Here is an 18,315-nt window from a genome sequence, read left to right on the forward strand (position 1 = left end):
CCTGAATTAACTCCCCTTTCCTGTACCCCAAGTCCCCATGGCTGGCACCCAGATGTCCATCTTATGAATATGATAATCCAGGGCAGATGATGAGTGCATACGGACACTGGAGGAGAGCAGAGAGAAAAAGCCACATAGGGAGACAGGAAGACTGAGGGTCAGAGTGAGAAGCAAGGCAGGAGAGCAGTTTTTGCTCATCCACTCCTCAGCCCCAGCTGTATCCTCGCTTTCCACCAAATGCCCCTGACTTCCACCTCCCAGGCTGAGCCCTTCCCTGGGGAGATCCACTTTGCCAAGGAGAGGGATTTGATCACTGGCCTTATAAGCAGGGGTGAGATATGTGTCGGGCTTGGGGGCTGGAGGGCACATTCTGGAGTCACCCAGACCAGCTCCCGCTGCGTGCCTCCCCCAGGCCACCTGGGGAGGCTTCTGTGGCAGTTATGAGCCCTCAGAAAGTTGCTGCTGCTGCCACTAGGGCTGCCACCCTCCCCGCGCCTCCCAGGAAGGAGACGCGGGGGCCTGGTGAGATCACCACTCTGTAAGGATGCCAATTACGGCTCATATATCACAACACAGTAGCCTGGTCTTAAAGCCCCAGAGCTGGCGTAGGGGAGGGGAGCCTGGGGGAGACGTGGAGAAAGAGAAATTAAGACATGACCACTGCATAGGACAGCAAGCGTCTCCTGTTTTGACCACCGTTTTTTTTTTTTTTTTTTTTTTTTCCTCTCTTGGGATAAGATAGCCTTTGTCTATTTCTCAGAGGCTGCATTTTTTTTTCCAAAAGAATTTTATTATCACAGCCTTGTCTCATCTTTGCTCCCTAAAAACTCCTTTAGAACTGGTCTCATGATAAAGCACACTCCATAAGCAGTTTCTCTGACTGCTTAGGGATTTTTGCTCCTTATTTTCATCACTTATCGTTTTTGTCTGTTTGTGTTGTCCCCATTTCTTGTCTCTCCTCTGGCCTCTCACCATCTCTCCTGTTTCGATGGCTGCCTCCTTCTCTCCTCTCTCCATGTGGCTGCACTGTATCGATTGTGGGGCCTGGAATTAGAGATGTGGCTCTCTTCTCACCAGCTTTGTGCCCTGAGCTTTGTGCCTTTTGGCTCTTCAGCCTGTGAAACAGGTGTCATGTACATATGTATATTTGGAAGGGGGCCTCTAAAATAGCTAATACGTACATATGTATATTTGGAAGGGGGAGCTTTAAAATAGCTAATAGAATAGGATATTTAAAGAAAAGAGTGGACTTGCTCCTAGTGTTTGGAGGGTGGTTTTGATACTAAGACAGAGAAATGGCCTCTTTCAGGCCTAGTCAGATTCTGACAGGTTGTTTCTTTGCCCACATGAATAAATGCCTCTTTGGGGTACTGAGTACTTTCCATGGACTAGGCTTGATTTTTCAGATGACCTCAGGATGTGTGAGGTCAGGGTAGAGAATGAATGAGCTGAATTACAGTCAACTTGCCAACCCATAGCCTGGAAGTCAACTGTCTTCACCCAAAAGTTCCTGGACCAAGGGCTTCTATGTAGTAGCCCTATCTCTGTTAGTCATTTACCCCTTCTTTGACTCATTACCCGATTTTTTTTATTCCTTTATCCATTTAATCCATAACTTACTCATTCACTTATCCATTTATGTACTTACTTCTTCCTTCATAAGATACCTAAACGCATATTCATCAGTCAGTCATCATGCCATTCATTTATCCATTAGTTCACTCGTTTCCTGATCCATTGATGTACTTATTCACTCACTGTCTCTTACACTCATTTTACAAATACTTATTGAGTGCCTATAATCTGCCATGCATAGTGCCAAGCTCTGGACATAGAATGGGGAGTATGGGTAGTGCTGGCCCTATAGAGTTACAGTCCAGCAGGGAAGAGAGCTATTGATATCACACTCACCAAGCAAACAGGAAATGGTCATGTGACAATTCTGTCATGGGCACCTAGGAGGGGCTTGGCTTGTCAGGAAACCACGAAGGTCTTCTCTGAGCAAGTGGCATGGGATTGAGGTCTGTAAGATCATTAAAAATGTACTCGTTGGAGTGGGAAGGGTCTTTAAGGTACAGGGAAAGACAGGGATGAAACCCTGGGGAAAGAGAAGCTGGTATTGCATTTATGTGCTCATCATTCACTTGGCCAGTGCTCACTGAGCTCTCCCTGGGTGTCAGACACTGGGTTAAACTCCGAGATGAATCAAGCACATCTGATGATAGAGTACTCTCTCTCAGTTGTGGAAATCAGGGCAAACTTCTTAGAAGAATTGAACTGGCCCTTGAATAATGGATAGAATTCGGTTATGGGAAGGCAGATTGGGGGACATTTCAGGAGATGGGATGAACAAGAGAAGAAGCACAGAAGATGAGAACTGTGGGACTCCGATGAAAACCAAGTGGAGTTCAGTCCGGTTGAACCAACCAAAGAGTGAAGGTGGTTAGTGAGAGAGGAGATTGACCAGACTGCAGGAGGCATTGAGTGCCCAGCAAAGGGGGCCGTATTTTGTTCTGGATGTGGGAAGCCTTGGAAAGGTGTTTGAGCAGAGGAGGAGCTTGATCAAACTAGGGTCAGAGCCAGTGAGGGTGGCAGCAGGAACCAGCCAGATGGGAGGCATGTGAATGGAGTCAGGGAGACCAGAGGTGGCCCTGCCTGGCTTGCCTTCTCCTTCCCACTGCCTTCAGGTTGGGTAGCTGAGTCCAGTGGGGACCAGGGAGTGGGAGGGCCCACTCTGCAGGAGGGCAGTTTGCAGATGTCAAGGGTCTGGGGCCTGAGCTGCTGCCTCATGCTGTGCTTCCCTCAGGGTCAGAGTGTGCCATCTCGTGCCTGGACCACAACAGCGAGTCCATCATCCTGCCAATGAACGTGACCGTGCGTGACATCCCCCACTGGCTGAACCCCACACGGGTGGAGGTGAGTGACCAGGGACATCTACCCACCTGCAGCTAAGGGGGAGGGAAATGATATTGTTGGGCACTTGCTATGTCCCGGTCCTGAGTTCATTCTTTCACACATATTATCTCATCTAATCATCACACCTGCCCTGTGGCCGTGTGTTGTGGGGATGTAGGGTAGAGTGGGGAGAAGACTTATTCACAATCATTTCTCTAGTCCTTAACTATTTAACACTTTCTCTCTGTCAGGTCCTACATGAAGGGCCTTTTATTTACTGTCCTACTAAATGCTGATGTCAGCCTAGGAATAAACTGAGGCACCAATAACAGAGGTAGGGAGCAGAGAGCCAGGTTTCAGACCCGAGTCTGTCTGGCTGGAAAGGCCATACTCATAAAGATGGTGTTGTGTGGCTTCTCTGGTGCCCTCCTATGTAGCCTTCCACTTTACATAGCCTGGGTTTCTGGTATCTTTCTCCAAGCTTTACCTGTTTTGAGGAAAGCAATTAATAGGTGTCTAGCAAACTAGTAACATCGGTTGTTTGTGGAGAACCTGCCACGTTCATGTGTCTGGTGCTTAGCACGAAGACTCCATTTCAGCCTCAGTACAGTTGTATGAGAGAGGGGTCATTGTCTGCATTTTCCAGTTGTGGACACTGAAATCTCAGAAGTGAGGTGATGGGCCCTGAACCAAGGCTTGAACCCAAACCTGAGTCTGAGCCCTGTGTGCTTCCCCCAGTGCCAGGCCAGCATGCCTCCAGCCAGATGACTACAGAGGCCCCCACCTCGGGGCAGTGTCAGTTTGACTTTAAGGTTGGCTGTTCCCACTCGCCTTTGTGTCACCCAATCAACTGGGGCCCCTGGAGCAGATGTGGGCCCTGCTTTTCTCCCCCAGGACATCACAGGTCCCAGGCCTTATGTGTCACTGTGGGCACTGGCTCTTCACCCTGGAGAAACGGAAAGAAGGAGGCCGGGGTTGCGGGGTGGGCGAGGTTCAGCTCTGTGTCTCTCCACCAGCCTACTGCCTGGGGTGCTGAGAGGCCATGGAGCCCAGGGAGCTGCTGCCTGCCTGCCTGCTGTAGATCACACTCTGGATAGCCGGGCAGAACCCGATACTGGGTGTACTGTTTCTCAAATGCACTGAGGGCACGATTGCCAGGGCTTACTCAGCACTCCGGGCGTATAGACCTGGCCAGACATCCTCCACTCTTCTGTGCGCCCCGGCATGCTACTCCCCTCCTTTCTGCTTCCTCTTTCTCTTCTGCTGTCTTTTTCTGTCTCCATCTTACTCTCTCTAATTTTTTTCCTATCTCTGTTTTTCCACTCTGTTTTTCTTTCCTCCCTCTTCTGATATACCTTTCCTCTTGTTCTGTCTTCCTCCCTCCCATACTCTCCTTTGCATCATCCCCTCTGTTTCTCTCTCTCTCTCTGCGTCTGACTCTCTGCATATCCATAAGACAGCCCTATTTCCCAAACCTCAAGCTCTTTCATCTGTTTCCTCCACCATTCCTGAACCAGAATTCCTGACACATTCCCCTGAATGCCCCAGTGCACCCTGATATGCTCATATACCCAGGCATGCAGGGAGCCCACATGTCAGAATCTCAAGGCAGCTAGAGATAATCAACGACAGGCTCCTCATTGTACAGATAGGGAAACTGAGGCCTATAGAGGAAGGCAGCTGGTCCACACAAGCAGCACAAAACTGGAACGACAAGCTGGACTTGTGATTGGCAGCTCTTCCAATACTACCAGCTCTCCTTCCTTTTCCCACCCTAACTCCCACATACCTGAAAGCAGGTGAGTTTGACTCACACACAGAACAGACACAGGAGACCTCCCTCTCACCCCAGTATCAGAGATCTTCTTGGCCTGGCCCAGCCTCCCACTTAAGACCTTTTTCCTACCCCCTGGGCAAATTCCCACCCTTCCCTCTGTGAGCCCTGGGCACTAAAGAGTTTAGTTATAATTCACTGTGAAATAAATCTAGGGATTTGAAAGCCTGCAAGCTGCCCCCACCCCCACCATTGCCCACCCGCTGCCTGCCTGCCCCATCCCCCACCCAGTTCCCTGGTCTGCCTGCCTTTATTGATGCTGGCCTACCGAGAGAACCATAACGAGGTTCAGACCTCCACTGGTCTCTGGAGGCCTCATTATCCAGGAGGAAAAAAATGTGGTAGAAAAAGGGAGGAGGGCGAAGGGCAGAGATTGATGATTTCCAGGAATAAGGCAGAAAAGCTGGCCTCTGCTGCACCCTTGCCCCTTGTGCAGTGAGAGCTACAGAAATAGAGCTGCTGGTGCCGGCATTTCCAGGCCAGAGGAGGCCCTGGATAGCTCCTCTGCTTTCTGAGGGTCTGCCTGTGAGCACCAGTGCAATTTAGATAGCTGGGGGTGAGGCTCTGCTCCAGCTGCTGCCACTTTTATCCCCGGGGTAAGAGAGTGAGAGGCAAGAACTGGCATTTATTGGGCACTTGCTGTGATCGGGCACTGGGTCAGGCACTTCCTATCCTTTATTTCCACCTCCACCCTCTACCACACACGCACAACTACACACATATGTCCCTATCAGGTGGGTATTAGTCTCTTCCTGCTTCCAGTGGAAGTAATGGAATCTCAGATGTGGAAGCCACTTGCCTAAGAGAAGTTGAAGAGAGACCCAGGCCAGTCTGATAGTTTACTTCAGCTATCCCTGCAGCTTCTATGAAATGTAGAGTAATTAAGGCAATACATTTACTGATGGCTTACCAGGGATGTGCTGGCAAATAGTTAACAACTGGCTCTCCACAAACATTAGACTCTGATTTGTAGCATTTCCCAATTTCTGAGATATAAATATTCCTACCGTGGCAGACTTCAAGGTTTCCAGGTTGCTGTCACTGAGCACAAAGTTGGGAAGATCCAGGCACTGTTGGCTCTTGCGAGCCTATGCCAGCCAGCTGTGGTCCACCACTGACACTTAGCCAAGACAGACTCTATTTTAAGTCCTTTGCATATATTGACGTGAATGAAGAGAAAGATGACTACTTAGATGAGTGGAATGTCAACATTGAGATCACAGGTCATGATGAGGACACCAGGACAGTGAGCTTTGTGAAGGCAGGACCATGGTCATATTAGTTACCATAGTACCTCCCTCGGTGCCTAGCACACAGCAGGTACTTGCTAAATATTTATGATTGCTGAGTCAGATGACCAAGGTTCTAGTGTAAGCTCTGGTGCCTTCCTGCTGTATGTCCTGGAGCAAATCCTGTCACCTCTCTAGGCCACAGTTTACCCAGTTGTGAAGTGAGAGCTGGGCTTCACTCAGGAGTCACAAACTGAAATGCCACCTGAACCAGGCAGGTGGAGAAATGAGTGAAGCAGGCCATACTCTTTTGTATATTAAATACTGAGGCAGCCGGGTGCAGTGGCTCACGCCTGTAATCCCAGCACTTTGTGAGGCCAAGGCAGGTGAATCACCTGAGGTCAGGAGTTCGAGACCAGCCTGGCCAAGATGGTGAAACCCCGTCTCTACTAAAAATACAAAAATTAGCTGAGCATGGTGGCGCACACCTGTAATCCCAGTTACTCGGGAAGCTGAGACAGGAGAATTGCTTGAACCCGGGAGGCAGAGGTTTCAATGAGCTGAGATTATGCCACTGCATTCCAGCCTGGGCAACAGAGTGAGACTCCGTCTCAAATAATAATAATAATTAAAAATAAACACTGAAGCATATTAGTAGTAGTAGTATTTACTGTAAATATTTTGGAAAGAAAGACTTGCAGAAAAATATAACACCAATACACATACTACCCAACTTAATAAATAAAAACTTTACAGATACTGTTGAAGTTCTTTTCTATTTTTCTTTTTTTCAATTTTTTATTTTTATTTTTTTTTAGTGGAGATGAGGGCTCACTGTGTTGCCCAGGCTGGTTTTGAACTCCTGTCCTCAAGTGATCCTTCTGCCTCAGCCTCCTTCTTTTTTATTGAGCTATAACTTACTTCTTTATCTTAAGTGTAAGGCATTATAAATTGTTTTGTGTACACTCATGAAACCACTACTCATATTAGGATGTGGGCCTGTCCAAATCTTCAGGGAGTCCTCCCTCCCCAGGCCAGGCAATTTCTCCAGCACCAAGGTAACCACTGTTTTGTTCTCTATCACTATGGATTGGTTTTGCTTATTTGTAAATTTATTTGTAGACTTGGTCCCTATCACTATGAATTGGTTTTGCTTATTCATAAACTTCATATAATTAGAAATCATGAGCCATTTTCATAAGAAGTGTGTTTTCAACTTCTATAAAGAGAAACACAATGTACCTTCTTTTCTGTGTCCTAAGCCTTCTTTTTCTCAGTCCCCTTCCCTGTACATGCACTTTTGAAAGTGATTAGAGGTACAGAGAACTCTTCCTCTAATCTAATAAACAAAATGATACAAACTCAATAATAGGTGGAAATGCCCCTCAGGTTCAATGCTAGAGAGACTGCAGGGAATGGTGGGGACTATGGCAAACTATGGAAAACACAGTCGTTGTTTTTCTGCTTCCAAAGGGGGACAGCATTAGCCAAGTGCAGCAATGTGGAAATGTGGGCCTCCTGTGGCCACATTTTTCATTTTTTCTTGGGTACAAGAAATCTGGAGTTCTTAAAATGTGAAATATCTTTTTTTAAAATTTTGGCAACTAATTTCCAATTTTTTAAACACTTGTATGCCAAACCAAACATTTCTGTGGTTTGTGTAGCCTGGAAGCTGTTGGCTTGCAACCTTTGGATGAGATAGACTATTCCAGTCTGGAGATCTAGAATTCTGGGGTGGCAGCCTGTCTCCCATCAGTTCCTAAGAAATAGATCCAATTTGCTTGCACGTCGTCCCTTGCCCAGGGATGCTGAGAGTGTTTCACAATAGAAAGTGCATCTCCCTATCCTCAGAACCTTATAATTCCTTTAGGTGCTGAGACCTTGGCTTTTATAATAGCTTCTGGAAAAAAAAAAAAATGGGAGGCAGAAAGAGAGGGAGGGAATGACTTAAGGAAAGGAGAGGTAAATTGCCATTTATTGACTATCTCTAATATGTAGACATGGTTTGCTAGGCAATTCTATATATGCCATTTCATTTTGTCTTCATCACTCCCCAGTGAGGTAAGGATTATCACGTTACAGATGAAGAAGCTGAGGTTCAAAGAGGTTGTCATTGCCCAATTCACATAACGACTGTGACAGAATTAGCTAGCTAATTGCACTGCATTCCATCCTGCAAGGGCAACCCTCATACATGTCTTTTAAAAATATGCAACACATGCAGACAGAAAATGCAAAATCCATTTGTGAAAAGAAGGTAGCTTTGTGGAAAGCCCTGCCGAGTGTCTAAAGGTCAGAGGTCGAATGGTTCTCAGTGACTGTTAAGTCCAGTCTAACTGACCTAGAGATGGAGAACTAAGTGCACTGGAGGGGAAGCCCATAGACAAAGAGATGCAGCCAGAATCTACTGATTTTTTTTCATTCATTTATGGACATGCTTATACATTCGTTCATTTGATTGTCCATTTGTTCATTTACTTATTCAATAAACATCGAGTATGCACCTCCAAGCAGATACTCTTCAAACACTAGGAATATGAGTGGGAAATGCCTCGGCTTTTAAAAAGCTTACCCTGGAAAGAAGCCAGAAACTCAGTGGTTGATAACAAAAAGCAAATAATAATAATAATAACTGATATGATTCACTCATAGCAGTTCCCAGAAATCAAGGAAAAAGCTAAGGGAAAAAGGGCTCATCTTAGAAGACATCCAGGAGGGGTGTCAGATCTGAGCCTCTGGATGAGGGGGCTCTCTTAGATGCCTTCTCACATGTCTTTGGCTCTGCTTGGGGCCTGTCTTCTTGGGCCTTCATCTTTTAGATGCTCTACCCACTCCAACATTTGTCTCAAAGGGCCTCTCCACCTTTCTGAACTTTGGTCTTCCCATCGGTCAAAAAAGTAAGCTATTTTATACTTACAGCTTCAGGGGATGGTATACTTTGAAGGAGATTATGGTGTTCAAAGCCTAGACCTTAAAACCAGATAAATGTGGGTTTAATTGCTGACTGTCACTACCTATGTGTACGATTTGGGGCAGGTCATTTAACTTCTCTGTGCCCCAGTTTTCTCTTGTGTAAACCAGAGTCAAAAATAGTACCTATCTCATAGTTATGGTGAGAATTAAATGAGATGAAAGCTCTGAGCCCAGGGCTTAGAGCATAATATTCATTAAATAGAGAATTTTGTGCTGATGAGGATGAGGATACTGACGGTGATGATGGTATTGATGTTGGTGGAGGTGGTGATGTTAGTGATGGTGTTTTCATGCTGGTGATGATGTTGGTGGTAGTGGTGGTGCTATGATGATGATGATAAAGAGAAGATGGTGCAGATGATGGTGGTAGCGTTGGTGGTGGTGGTGATGATGATGATGATGGTGGTGGTGATGATGATGGTGGTGCCAATGGTGTTGATGATGATGACAATGATGATGATGGTAATTGCAACCAGGAAGAAAAGATAGTCTATTCTTCCTACCAACAAGTCAGGAAATGAAAGCCCTCTTACAAAACCTTATCTGAAAAAGCTCTGGCTGGGCTAGATGTCTCACTGGTATCAAGAGGAAAAAGGCTGACATTTGAGGGGCCCCATCTGAGATCTCCCAACTTCTCCTGTAAACATCCTAGCCAATCCTTCAGCTCCCACTGCCTGTCCCCTTTCTCAGTTCTAGCACACAGAGGGGCCCTGTAGTGAGACAGGTGGGGCGTGCAGCCCTGAGTAATAGTGGAAAATCCAAAAGCCTTGGAAAGATAAATAGGCTTATGCAGATAGTATAAAAGTCCTTTTTCCAAACTCACGTCAGGTAAACCTCAACTGACAGAAACTTGTACAACCACACCAAGACACTCCTACAGATGGATTAAATTAGCTCTCAAATAAACAGGGGAAGGCATGGGCACCAAATCCCTAGTGGATTCTAACTCTGCTGTTTTCCACTTCTTGAACCTTTACCAAATGCCCTCCAACATCTCTGAATTTTGACTGGGAACAGACTCTCATACTGAGACAGGAAAATCTGGTTAGGAATGAAAGCAGGTGCTCCTCTTCACCCAGCCCCATAGCTGGGAGGCAGAGGGGGAAGAATGTAGCTTAACTGGAAGAAAGGAATACTGAAACAACCCAAATTCCCTCATTTGTATTTGTATCACATTCCTTCATGTATTTCTTCACTGTGCTCCATGCTTCACCCTGGAAGGATGCAGAAGTGTCTATAATTCAGGACCTGCCCTCAAGAAACTTAAGAAATTGGTACTAGGTTTACCATTTTCACATCATTTATATGAATGCACCATCTCAACAAGTCTATGATGTTTTCAGTACCCATCTTATGGATGAGAGAACCAAACCTCATAGTAGAAATATACAGAGCAATTCCAAATCAGAATTGCAACCACACCTGTCCTATATCATATCCCATGACTTTTCCCATATACCACTTTATGCGTGTATTGGGGACGGGTAGACAATTTCAATAGAAGCAGTAAGAGGCAAGATAGTAGATTTCACATTGCAAGACTGATTGGAAGATCACCAAGTTAAGCTCTTTCTCCAAGGTCTTTGATTTACTTGAAGGATGACAGTGGCTACATTCAGCCTATATACTAAACTGATCCTCTAAACTAGACTTGTTTAGAGGACAAGTCTAGTGCTTGACCTTAGATGATCTTCTGATGCTCTAGAAGACAGGAAGACAAGTAAAGAAATTATTGTCCATTGGTAAAATCATCTCTATTTTGAGAAGAATCTGTTCCTTTATAAAATAAATATTTAGCATCCCTTCTGTGTCACGCATTGCTGAAGGCATGGCATATCTAATGTGAACCTGAGCTTCTATGGAGCAGAGAAGAAAGGCACCCAATCTAGTCTTGGGGTCACCTGATTCCCTTTGTCACAACCTCGCCAAGAAACCTAATTACAATTTGGCTACCACATAGGTCTGCCCTCAGGGAGAGAATAGGCTGTTTACATGGATTTTCCACATTTTGGCCCAGGTGACTTTTCATTTTTTAATTAAAATTAATCAATTGGCCTCTCAGTCAGTCGAACAACCTCTGATCATGTGGACTTCCACAGCTGGTTGTTCATAGTTACCTGTCACTCCACATCTAAGCATGTACCATTTTATTTTATTTCATTTTATTCTTTATAGAAATAATTGTAATCTGGCATGAAAACTGGGGCATCTATGGAGAATAGAAAAGGGAGCTTCTAGGATTTTTCTTTTTTTTTTTTTGAGACGGAGTCTTGCCCTGTCACCAGGGTGGAGCGCAGTGGTATGATCTCAGCTCACTGCAACCTCTGCCTCCCAGGTTCAAGCGATTCTCCTGCCTCAGCCTCCCAAGTAGCTGGGACTACAGGCATATGCCACCACACCCAGCTAATTTCTGTATTTTTAGTAGAGATGGGGTTTCTCCATGTTGGCCAGGATAGTCTCGATCTTTTGACCTCGTGATCCGCCCGCCTCAGCCTCCCAAAGTGCTGGGATTACAGGCGTGAGCCACCACGCCTGGCCAAGCTTCTAGAATTTTTATGGTAACTGTATTCCTGATACTATGTTATCTTTCTAGTCTTATTTAGCTTTCTTCTTTCACCCACTTTTAAAAATATCATCATGTTGGATTTTATGTTATGAGCTTTATTAAATCATTTCTGAAACAACTGGTTATTTTCAAATCCTGGTTTCTCTACCTAACAGCTATGGAGCATGGGGAATTTACTCTCTTATGACACAAGATTAATGCCCACCTCACAGCATCATGGCAAGAAATAATAAGATAATGCATACAGTAATTAGCACAACAAATATACTCAATATATGTTAGTCGTCATTATTATCATCATAATTATTATTTTTAAAGAGGAAGCTATAAATAAGTGCCTATAAGCTCTGCCTGATGGGGCTAGGAAAAGTGCCAAAGAAGACATAAGTTTTGAGCAGACATTTCAAAGATTCTCAAAGTGACAAAATGGGGAAGGGCATTCAGGGAAGGTGAAGAGCAAGAACAAATTCACTGTGGGCAACCTCAGGGAACTGTGGGCAGACCCGTATGACATGGCAGCAGGTGACAGCAGGAGGGGTTCTCTGCCTTTCCAGGGATTTGAACCATAGGTTGGTTCATAATAGCCCATTTGCTCTCAGACTATAGTGTGCATTGGAATCATCTGCAAGGCTTGCTAAAATGCAGAGTCTCAGGGCCTGGTCTCAGAGAGTCCAATTCATTATATCCAAAGCAGGTCTGAGGAATCTGCCATTAATTTAACACACTCCCATGGCAATGCTGATGAAAGTGGTCTTCAGCTCATGCTTTGAGAAATGCTGCTCCACAGTTTTCTCCCATCCTCCTGCTGCAGCCACACACATGTATGCACACATACACACATACACGCACGCGCACACACACACACATACACACACCCCTCCTCCCCCCACGTTAGCCCAACTCCATGAATGGGTCGAATATTAGTCGATAATTTTCTGAAGGGCTTTTCTGATCGTGTCTTCACCGCCCAGTTCTGCTTCTCCTCAACCCTTGTTCCTGCCAGGGAAATACAGAACCACGACACATATGGTGAACACAAATATTATTTTAATCTTATGGCTCTTGTTATTGCAAGTACCCAGGCAAGTTCTCCATGTAAAAGCCAGGGTGAGGTCAGGAATTGGAAGGTCCCAGAAGAGGTGGGGTGTTTAAATGTGATGTCAACACGGAGGTGGGTCCCTCCCAATCCCAAGCCCATCTGACCTCTCTCTCCCTCTTCCCACAGAGAGTTGTCTGCACTGCTGGTCTCAAGTGGTATCCTCACCCTGCTCTGATTCACTGTGTCAAAGGCTGTGAGGTGAGTCACAGGGAAGGCACTCTTCAGTTCCCTGTAAATAATCCTGCTGTTGTTATTATTATTGTTATGTTAATGTTGGCTATCCTTTGCCATACCTACTGAGTGTTGAAAATATCCATTTAGCAGACTTCTTGGACGGGGATTAGCAGGCTCATTTTACAGATGATGGAATCGAGGCACAGAGATATAAGGAAACATACTAAAAAGCATAGGGAATGGGTAACAGAGCTGGGTTCCAAGCCAGGCTTTTGTGGCTCCAGAGCCTGTGGTCTACAAAATATGGGATGTGTAAGAAAGGAAGGGCAGGAGGCTATAATGATTTACCGTCTAGAATATGCTAACGTTGGAAATTTACCAACATTGTTACATTTAACTTTTACAGAGTAATGTGAGGTGGTTTTATTTTTAATTTCCATTTTACTGATGACCTTTACTTGCAGACCTATTGCTTCTGCCCCACATCTTAGTCATTTACTCATGCCTCAACCCCAGAAGGAATATGAATGCCTTAGACCTAACCATTGAGCTGAAGTGAAAGAGCCTTTATAACCCTTAAATTCAATGACTTCACAGTTGAGCCATTCCTTACAGCTTGGAATTATAGAGATCTGGCTCTGTGGGTCAGTGACAAGCTTGGGAGGACTCAAGGAGCATGGTTCTTGGAACATCAGCTGTGTCCTGAAGGGAGGGCTGTCCATGGAACTCAGACATTTCTGCACATCACTCTGCCCCTTGTGGCTCTTCCCAGCTGACAGTGAAAAAGCGGCCCCAAATCCCTTCCAGATGGATGGCCAAATCTCTGTGGTTCATCCAGAGCCCACTGAGGAAAACGCAGGTGAAAAGGATCAGACCATGCCCTAGAAAAAGTTGTATTTGATGAAACTCTTAGAATGCCAGAACCAGAAAGACTCTTTTACCTAATCTCAACTAACCTTTTATTTTTAAAATGGGTAAACAGAGACCCAGGCAGTGGCTGGATCTAAAATTTGATGGAATGCCAAAACTGGGAAGGCTCTTAATTTGATCTAGCTCTATTTTCTTGGTGTATAGAGTAGAAAATGAGGGCCAGAGAGGGGATGGAATGTCCAAGTTTGCACAGCATGATAACCACAAAGACAAAACATGAGCCCAGCTCTTCTAACGTCCAGGCTGGTGCTTTTCTCCTACTGCCTGCCTATGATCCATTCCCTGATCTGTGTCACAAGACAATCCCTAGGTTACACCTTTTTTTCCCTGCATTGTTGAGGGATTTCCTGAGGGCACTTGACATTGTACTTGACTTTAGGAACCCCATTCTCCCAGGCTTCAATTAGGAATGCCAAAATCAAAGCCAAGGCCCTGTGGCTGTTGCTTACTTCTATCTCTTTGGATCAATCCAACATTTTGGGAAAAGAAAGCTTGAGTTACCTGGGCACTCATTCTGCTGAGTTGGTGGTCTGGGCAACCAGTGTGACAGCAGAATTCAATCCCTCCTTGGACTCAGCAGTGAGACCCAAGAGACCCTCACCTGTCAGACTCTGAGCCCTGCCAGTGATGTTTATCGCCTTTGCCCTTGCAGGTGCCCCTCATCTCCTGTCCTCTTTAGCTTTGTTCTAATAGTGCCTTGTCTGGAGCTGAAAATTATGCTTAGAAGACATACAAACTCTGGGACTATTAACCTTGAGTATCCAGAGGTATCCAAGATAAAGAAAGGGTTTGGGGACCCCTGAGCCCCTGTTTTCTGCACCATGCTGGGTCCAAAGTGATCATTCACTCAATTGTTCACCAAGGCTTCATTGAGAACCTCTTATATGCCAGATACTGTTCCAGTTCTGGGAATACATTGGTGTGAGTCCAGTGAAAATAGTAACTATGCTCTCCTTGAGTCATCTGTGATATCTTCTTGCCTGTCATCCGTCCATCCATCCATCCATCCATCCACTAAATAAACATTTATGGAATCTATATTTGACAAAGTTTTGCACAAATACCAGACATTTTGCTAGCAATCTAGGATACAGAAATGGATGATGCTCACAGTATAGTGAAGGAGATACACAATTAAAGAGAGAATTTTAAAATCCTGAAGAGCTATCACAAAATCAAATACAAGAGGCTATGGCAGCACAGAGCATCCTGAGGCTATTAGGGGGTGGCATTTTGGAGAGGTAACATTTGAGCTAGATCTTGAAGGATGGTTTGTTTGTCTGAATGCGTTACTAGTAGAAGTAGCAACATGAGATACACTAGAGACAGGGGAAATCTCTAAGTACGAGAGCTTTTTTCATATTGTTCCTTGTCTCTAGAAATTCTCTCTTCTCCACCCCCACCTAATTAACTCCTACTCATCTTTATGATCTCAGCTGAAGCGTCATTTCCTCAGGGACACCTTCACTGAGCTCCCTGTCTAGATCAAATCTTTCTACTCTTTAATAGAATCACATCCCTCTTCTCCATAGCTCTTATCAGAGTTGAAATTGGTTAATTAGATGTGTGATTATGTGATTAAAGTCTGTCTCTTCACCAGAGTATAAGGTCTGGAGGGGTAGGAACTATATCTACATTGATTCACTATTGCATCCTTTTCCTTAGCATAATGTGTAACACATTGTAGGAATTAAATACATAGGAGGGAATAAAGATAAATGGATGGATGGATGGATGGATGGATGGATGGATGGATGGATGGATAGGTGGATGAAAGGATATGGTTGCAGGAAAGAACATATAGGGTAGAGTTACCAGTGATGGGACTGGAGAATTATTTCAGGGCCCAAATAAAAAAGTATCACCTTCATTTAATTTTTCTCTTTTTCCCTAGCTACTTCTTTACCAAGCCAGTTCCTTTTATTCTAAGGAAGGGACAGTTAGTCTCCATCATTATTCTGTTCATTTATTACATAAAAAAGAACATAGCCCACAGGCAGATCTCCTGAGGCAGGAAGGAAAAGAAAGGGTTTATCGTTTGTTGTTTATACCCTGCTGCTCTAATGTGGATGTGATGTGTTCATTTTGGTGGTCACACAGCAGAGTCACACCTGAACCCACAGCCATATGCATGCACACCCACACAACTGAGCTCAGGTCTTCCTTGCTCTCAGAGCTCTGTCTAGCTCTGATCTTTTAGACTCTAATAGTGGAGTGATGAAATGAAATCTGGCATCATGAGTTCAGGGTGAAAAGTTTCTGTGAGTGAGAATTTGGAACAGACAGGCAAAAGCCAGGAATGCCACAAGGGATGGAGCTTGGTTCTTTCTGGAGCAGTGAGGATGGGAAGGGGAGACCACTGGATCACAGATGGCATGCTTAGATGCAAAGGTCTTAAACAAATGATGTCTCTTTCCCATGAATGAGTCACTGAGCTTTTAGAGACCCCAACCAGCACTTTAATCAGAGTGGTTTCACTTTCATCTGCTTTCTATATTGAAGTGTCATACAATATTGCATTTGATGGTGAGGAGAGGGGTAGGTTCACTGTTTTGAGAAATCAATGGACTAATCTGGCCTCTTTATTTCATTAGTGGGAGTCCTGAGGCCTAGAGGAGATAAGGTCACTTAACCAAAACCATGAAGTAACCACCCCATTGGCTGAGGTTGGGAGGACTAGAACCCAGGTTTTCTCAATCCCTGCCAACTGCCCTTGCCACTATGCCAGTACAATTACATTCCACTTCAGAAACATTACTAAGAGCCAAAGTTGTGTGCAGCCTTAAATGAGGTGATTGGGAGGCAAAGACAAACTAGACATTGCCCACGTCCATGAAGAGCTCACAGTCTTGCACCAGCTACAGAAACATAAACAGACCACAGAATACAATGTGCTAGCGGTTGGGATGAGGAAATACAAGTGACTGGGTAATCCAAGCGACTCCTGGACTTTCCCCTAAAAAGGCTCTGGGTTCAGATAAATAATGGCTTGACTCTATTATCTTTTCTTCATCTTGGGAGTGTCCTGGGGTGGAGAAACACATAGAATAAAAGAAATAAATCAGTATATGCCAGAACAGCCGAGAGTGATGAAGTAAAAAACCATAGAGCCAACTTAGATTTAAATCACTTACTCTGACTGTGCCAGTGTGATTTTGGGCAAGTCCCTGTCTTTGAGTTTCCGCATCTTCATCTGTAGAGTGAGAAAACCAATACCTACCTCACTTATTGTTTGGAGAGCAAAAGAAGAAAACAAACATGTAAAATGTGTGACATTCAAGTACATCTGCCCTCCTTGTGAGAGGGAGCCCACCATCACACACAGACCATGGTGCCAAATTCCTATGAGTTCTTATATTTTATCTTAATACTTCTTGGGCAGTTTACATTCAGCTTCCTAACATATTTGCATATATTTTATTATAAATTATGTTTTTAATTACATACTGCTGAAAAAAGTGGGAGAAGGAGGCTCACATTTCCTGGTCATTTCTTTGAGTAAAATGAGTCCTCTTTCAGGAAGATGTAAGCCATCTATTTTGTGGTTTTGCACACCCAAGCACACAAGAGTATGTCTCATCAGCATAACCATACTCCAGTTGGAAAAAAACTGGGTAAGAGTCTTTATGAATGGTAGAAAGAAAGATAAGAGTCTTTATGAATGGTAGAGGTGATAACTTATCCAAGGGGGTGTTGGGGATGTGAAGCCTGGCCAGCTAATCGTGGAGGGCTGTGAAAAGATGACAGACACCTGAAGGACTGCAGACATCAGCTCCCACTCACTCCAGGATGCTAACAAGGCCTCATTTCCTGCTTCTCTCTCCCTTTCCAGCCCTTCATGGGAGACAATTATTGTGATGCCATCAACAACCGAGCCTTTTGCAACTATGACGGCGGGGATTGCTGCACCTCCACAGTGAAGACCAAAAAGGTAGGCCAGTGTGCACTCCTTGGCAGCTGCCTCCTGCCCGCTTCTCCAGCTTGTGGGGCCAGGATCACTCCTACATGGCTGGACAACCCTTGTCCTAACTGTGCCAACACTGTCCACATACTTCATTTCATTTTATTTTTTTATTCTTTTGGTCAGTAGTTGAACTAATATCAGGGGCTGGGCCCTGGTTGATTTTTGCAGATGTGGTTCTCAAAGCTTAGAATCGGGTACGGAAGCAGATAATAAAACTGCAATATGTACTTTCAGACAGGAAGGACGAAGTGTTTGGGGGAATAGGCAAGGGGTCAGTGAAGGCACTGCAGAGCAAGAGGCATCTGCGCTGAAACTCAAGGGATAAGAGGAAGGCGTGAGGAGGTGGTCAAAAGAACGGTGTCTGGAGCAGGAGACTGGCATGTAAAATCCCCGCAAGAACATACATTTTTAGGGGGGAGGGCTGAAGTCTAGGAAAGAGAAAATAGTACATCCCTGATGAGGTCATTTACAGTCTTTGAGCATTTTATCATCTATCTTATTATTTGTCATACCTGTAGAATTAGAGGAAGATGGTCATGGTCATGGTTTTTTTCTTTGTATCAGGACACACCCAGGAGTGATTCAAGTGTTTACAGTAAACCAAAGAAAAACATTCGATAGATGCACATTAACCCCTCACAGAAAAGTGGC

At 44.8% G+C, this 18,315-nt stretch overlaps 1 protein-coding gene and 1 long non-coding RNA gene across 2 annotated transcripts in view; one reads left to right on the forward strand and one right to left on the reverse strand.

Moving 5' to 3' along the window:
* LOC116475589 (uncharacterized) overlaps positions 1-6,006 on the reverse strand; it is an 85,442-nt gene extending 79,436 nt beyond the window's left edge. The window contains exon 1 of the long non-coding RNA XR_004249929.2: positions 5,737-6,006. This is a non-coding gene — a long non-coding RNA (uncharacterized LOC116475589). The remainder of the gene's footprint in view (positions 1-5,736) is intronic.
* Positions 1-18,315, forward strand: part of PAPPA (pappalysin 1) — a 246,402-nt gene that overhangs the window by 210,967 nt on the left and 17,120 nt on the right. Inside the window, 3 exon segments of the mRNA XM_032164971.2 lie at positions 2,807-2,916; positions 12,723-12,794; positions 17,533-17,631. Of these exon segments, the coding sequence (XP_032020862.1) occupies positions 2,807-2,916; positions 12,723-12,794; positions 17,533-17,631 (281 nt within the window).

This window comes from Hylobates moloch, unplaced genomic scaffold (genome assembly GCF_009828535.3).
Source record: "Hylobates moloch isolate HMO894 unplaced genomic scaffold, HMol_V3 SCAFFOLD_10, whole genome shotgun sequence".
Taxonomy (NCBI): Eukaryota; Metazoa; Chordata; class Mammalia; order Primates; family Hylobatidae; genus Hylobates; species Hylobates moloch.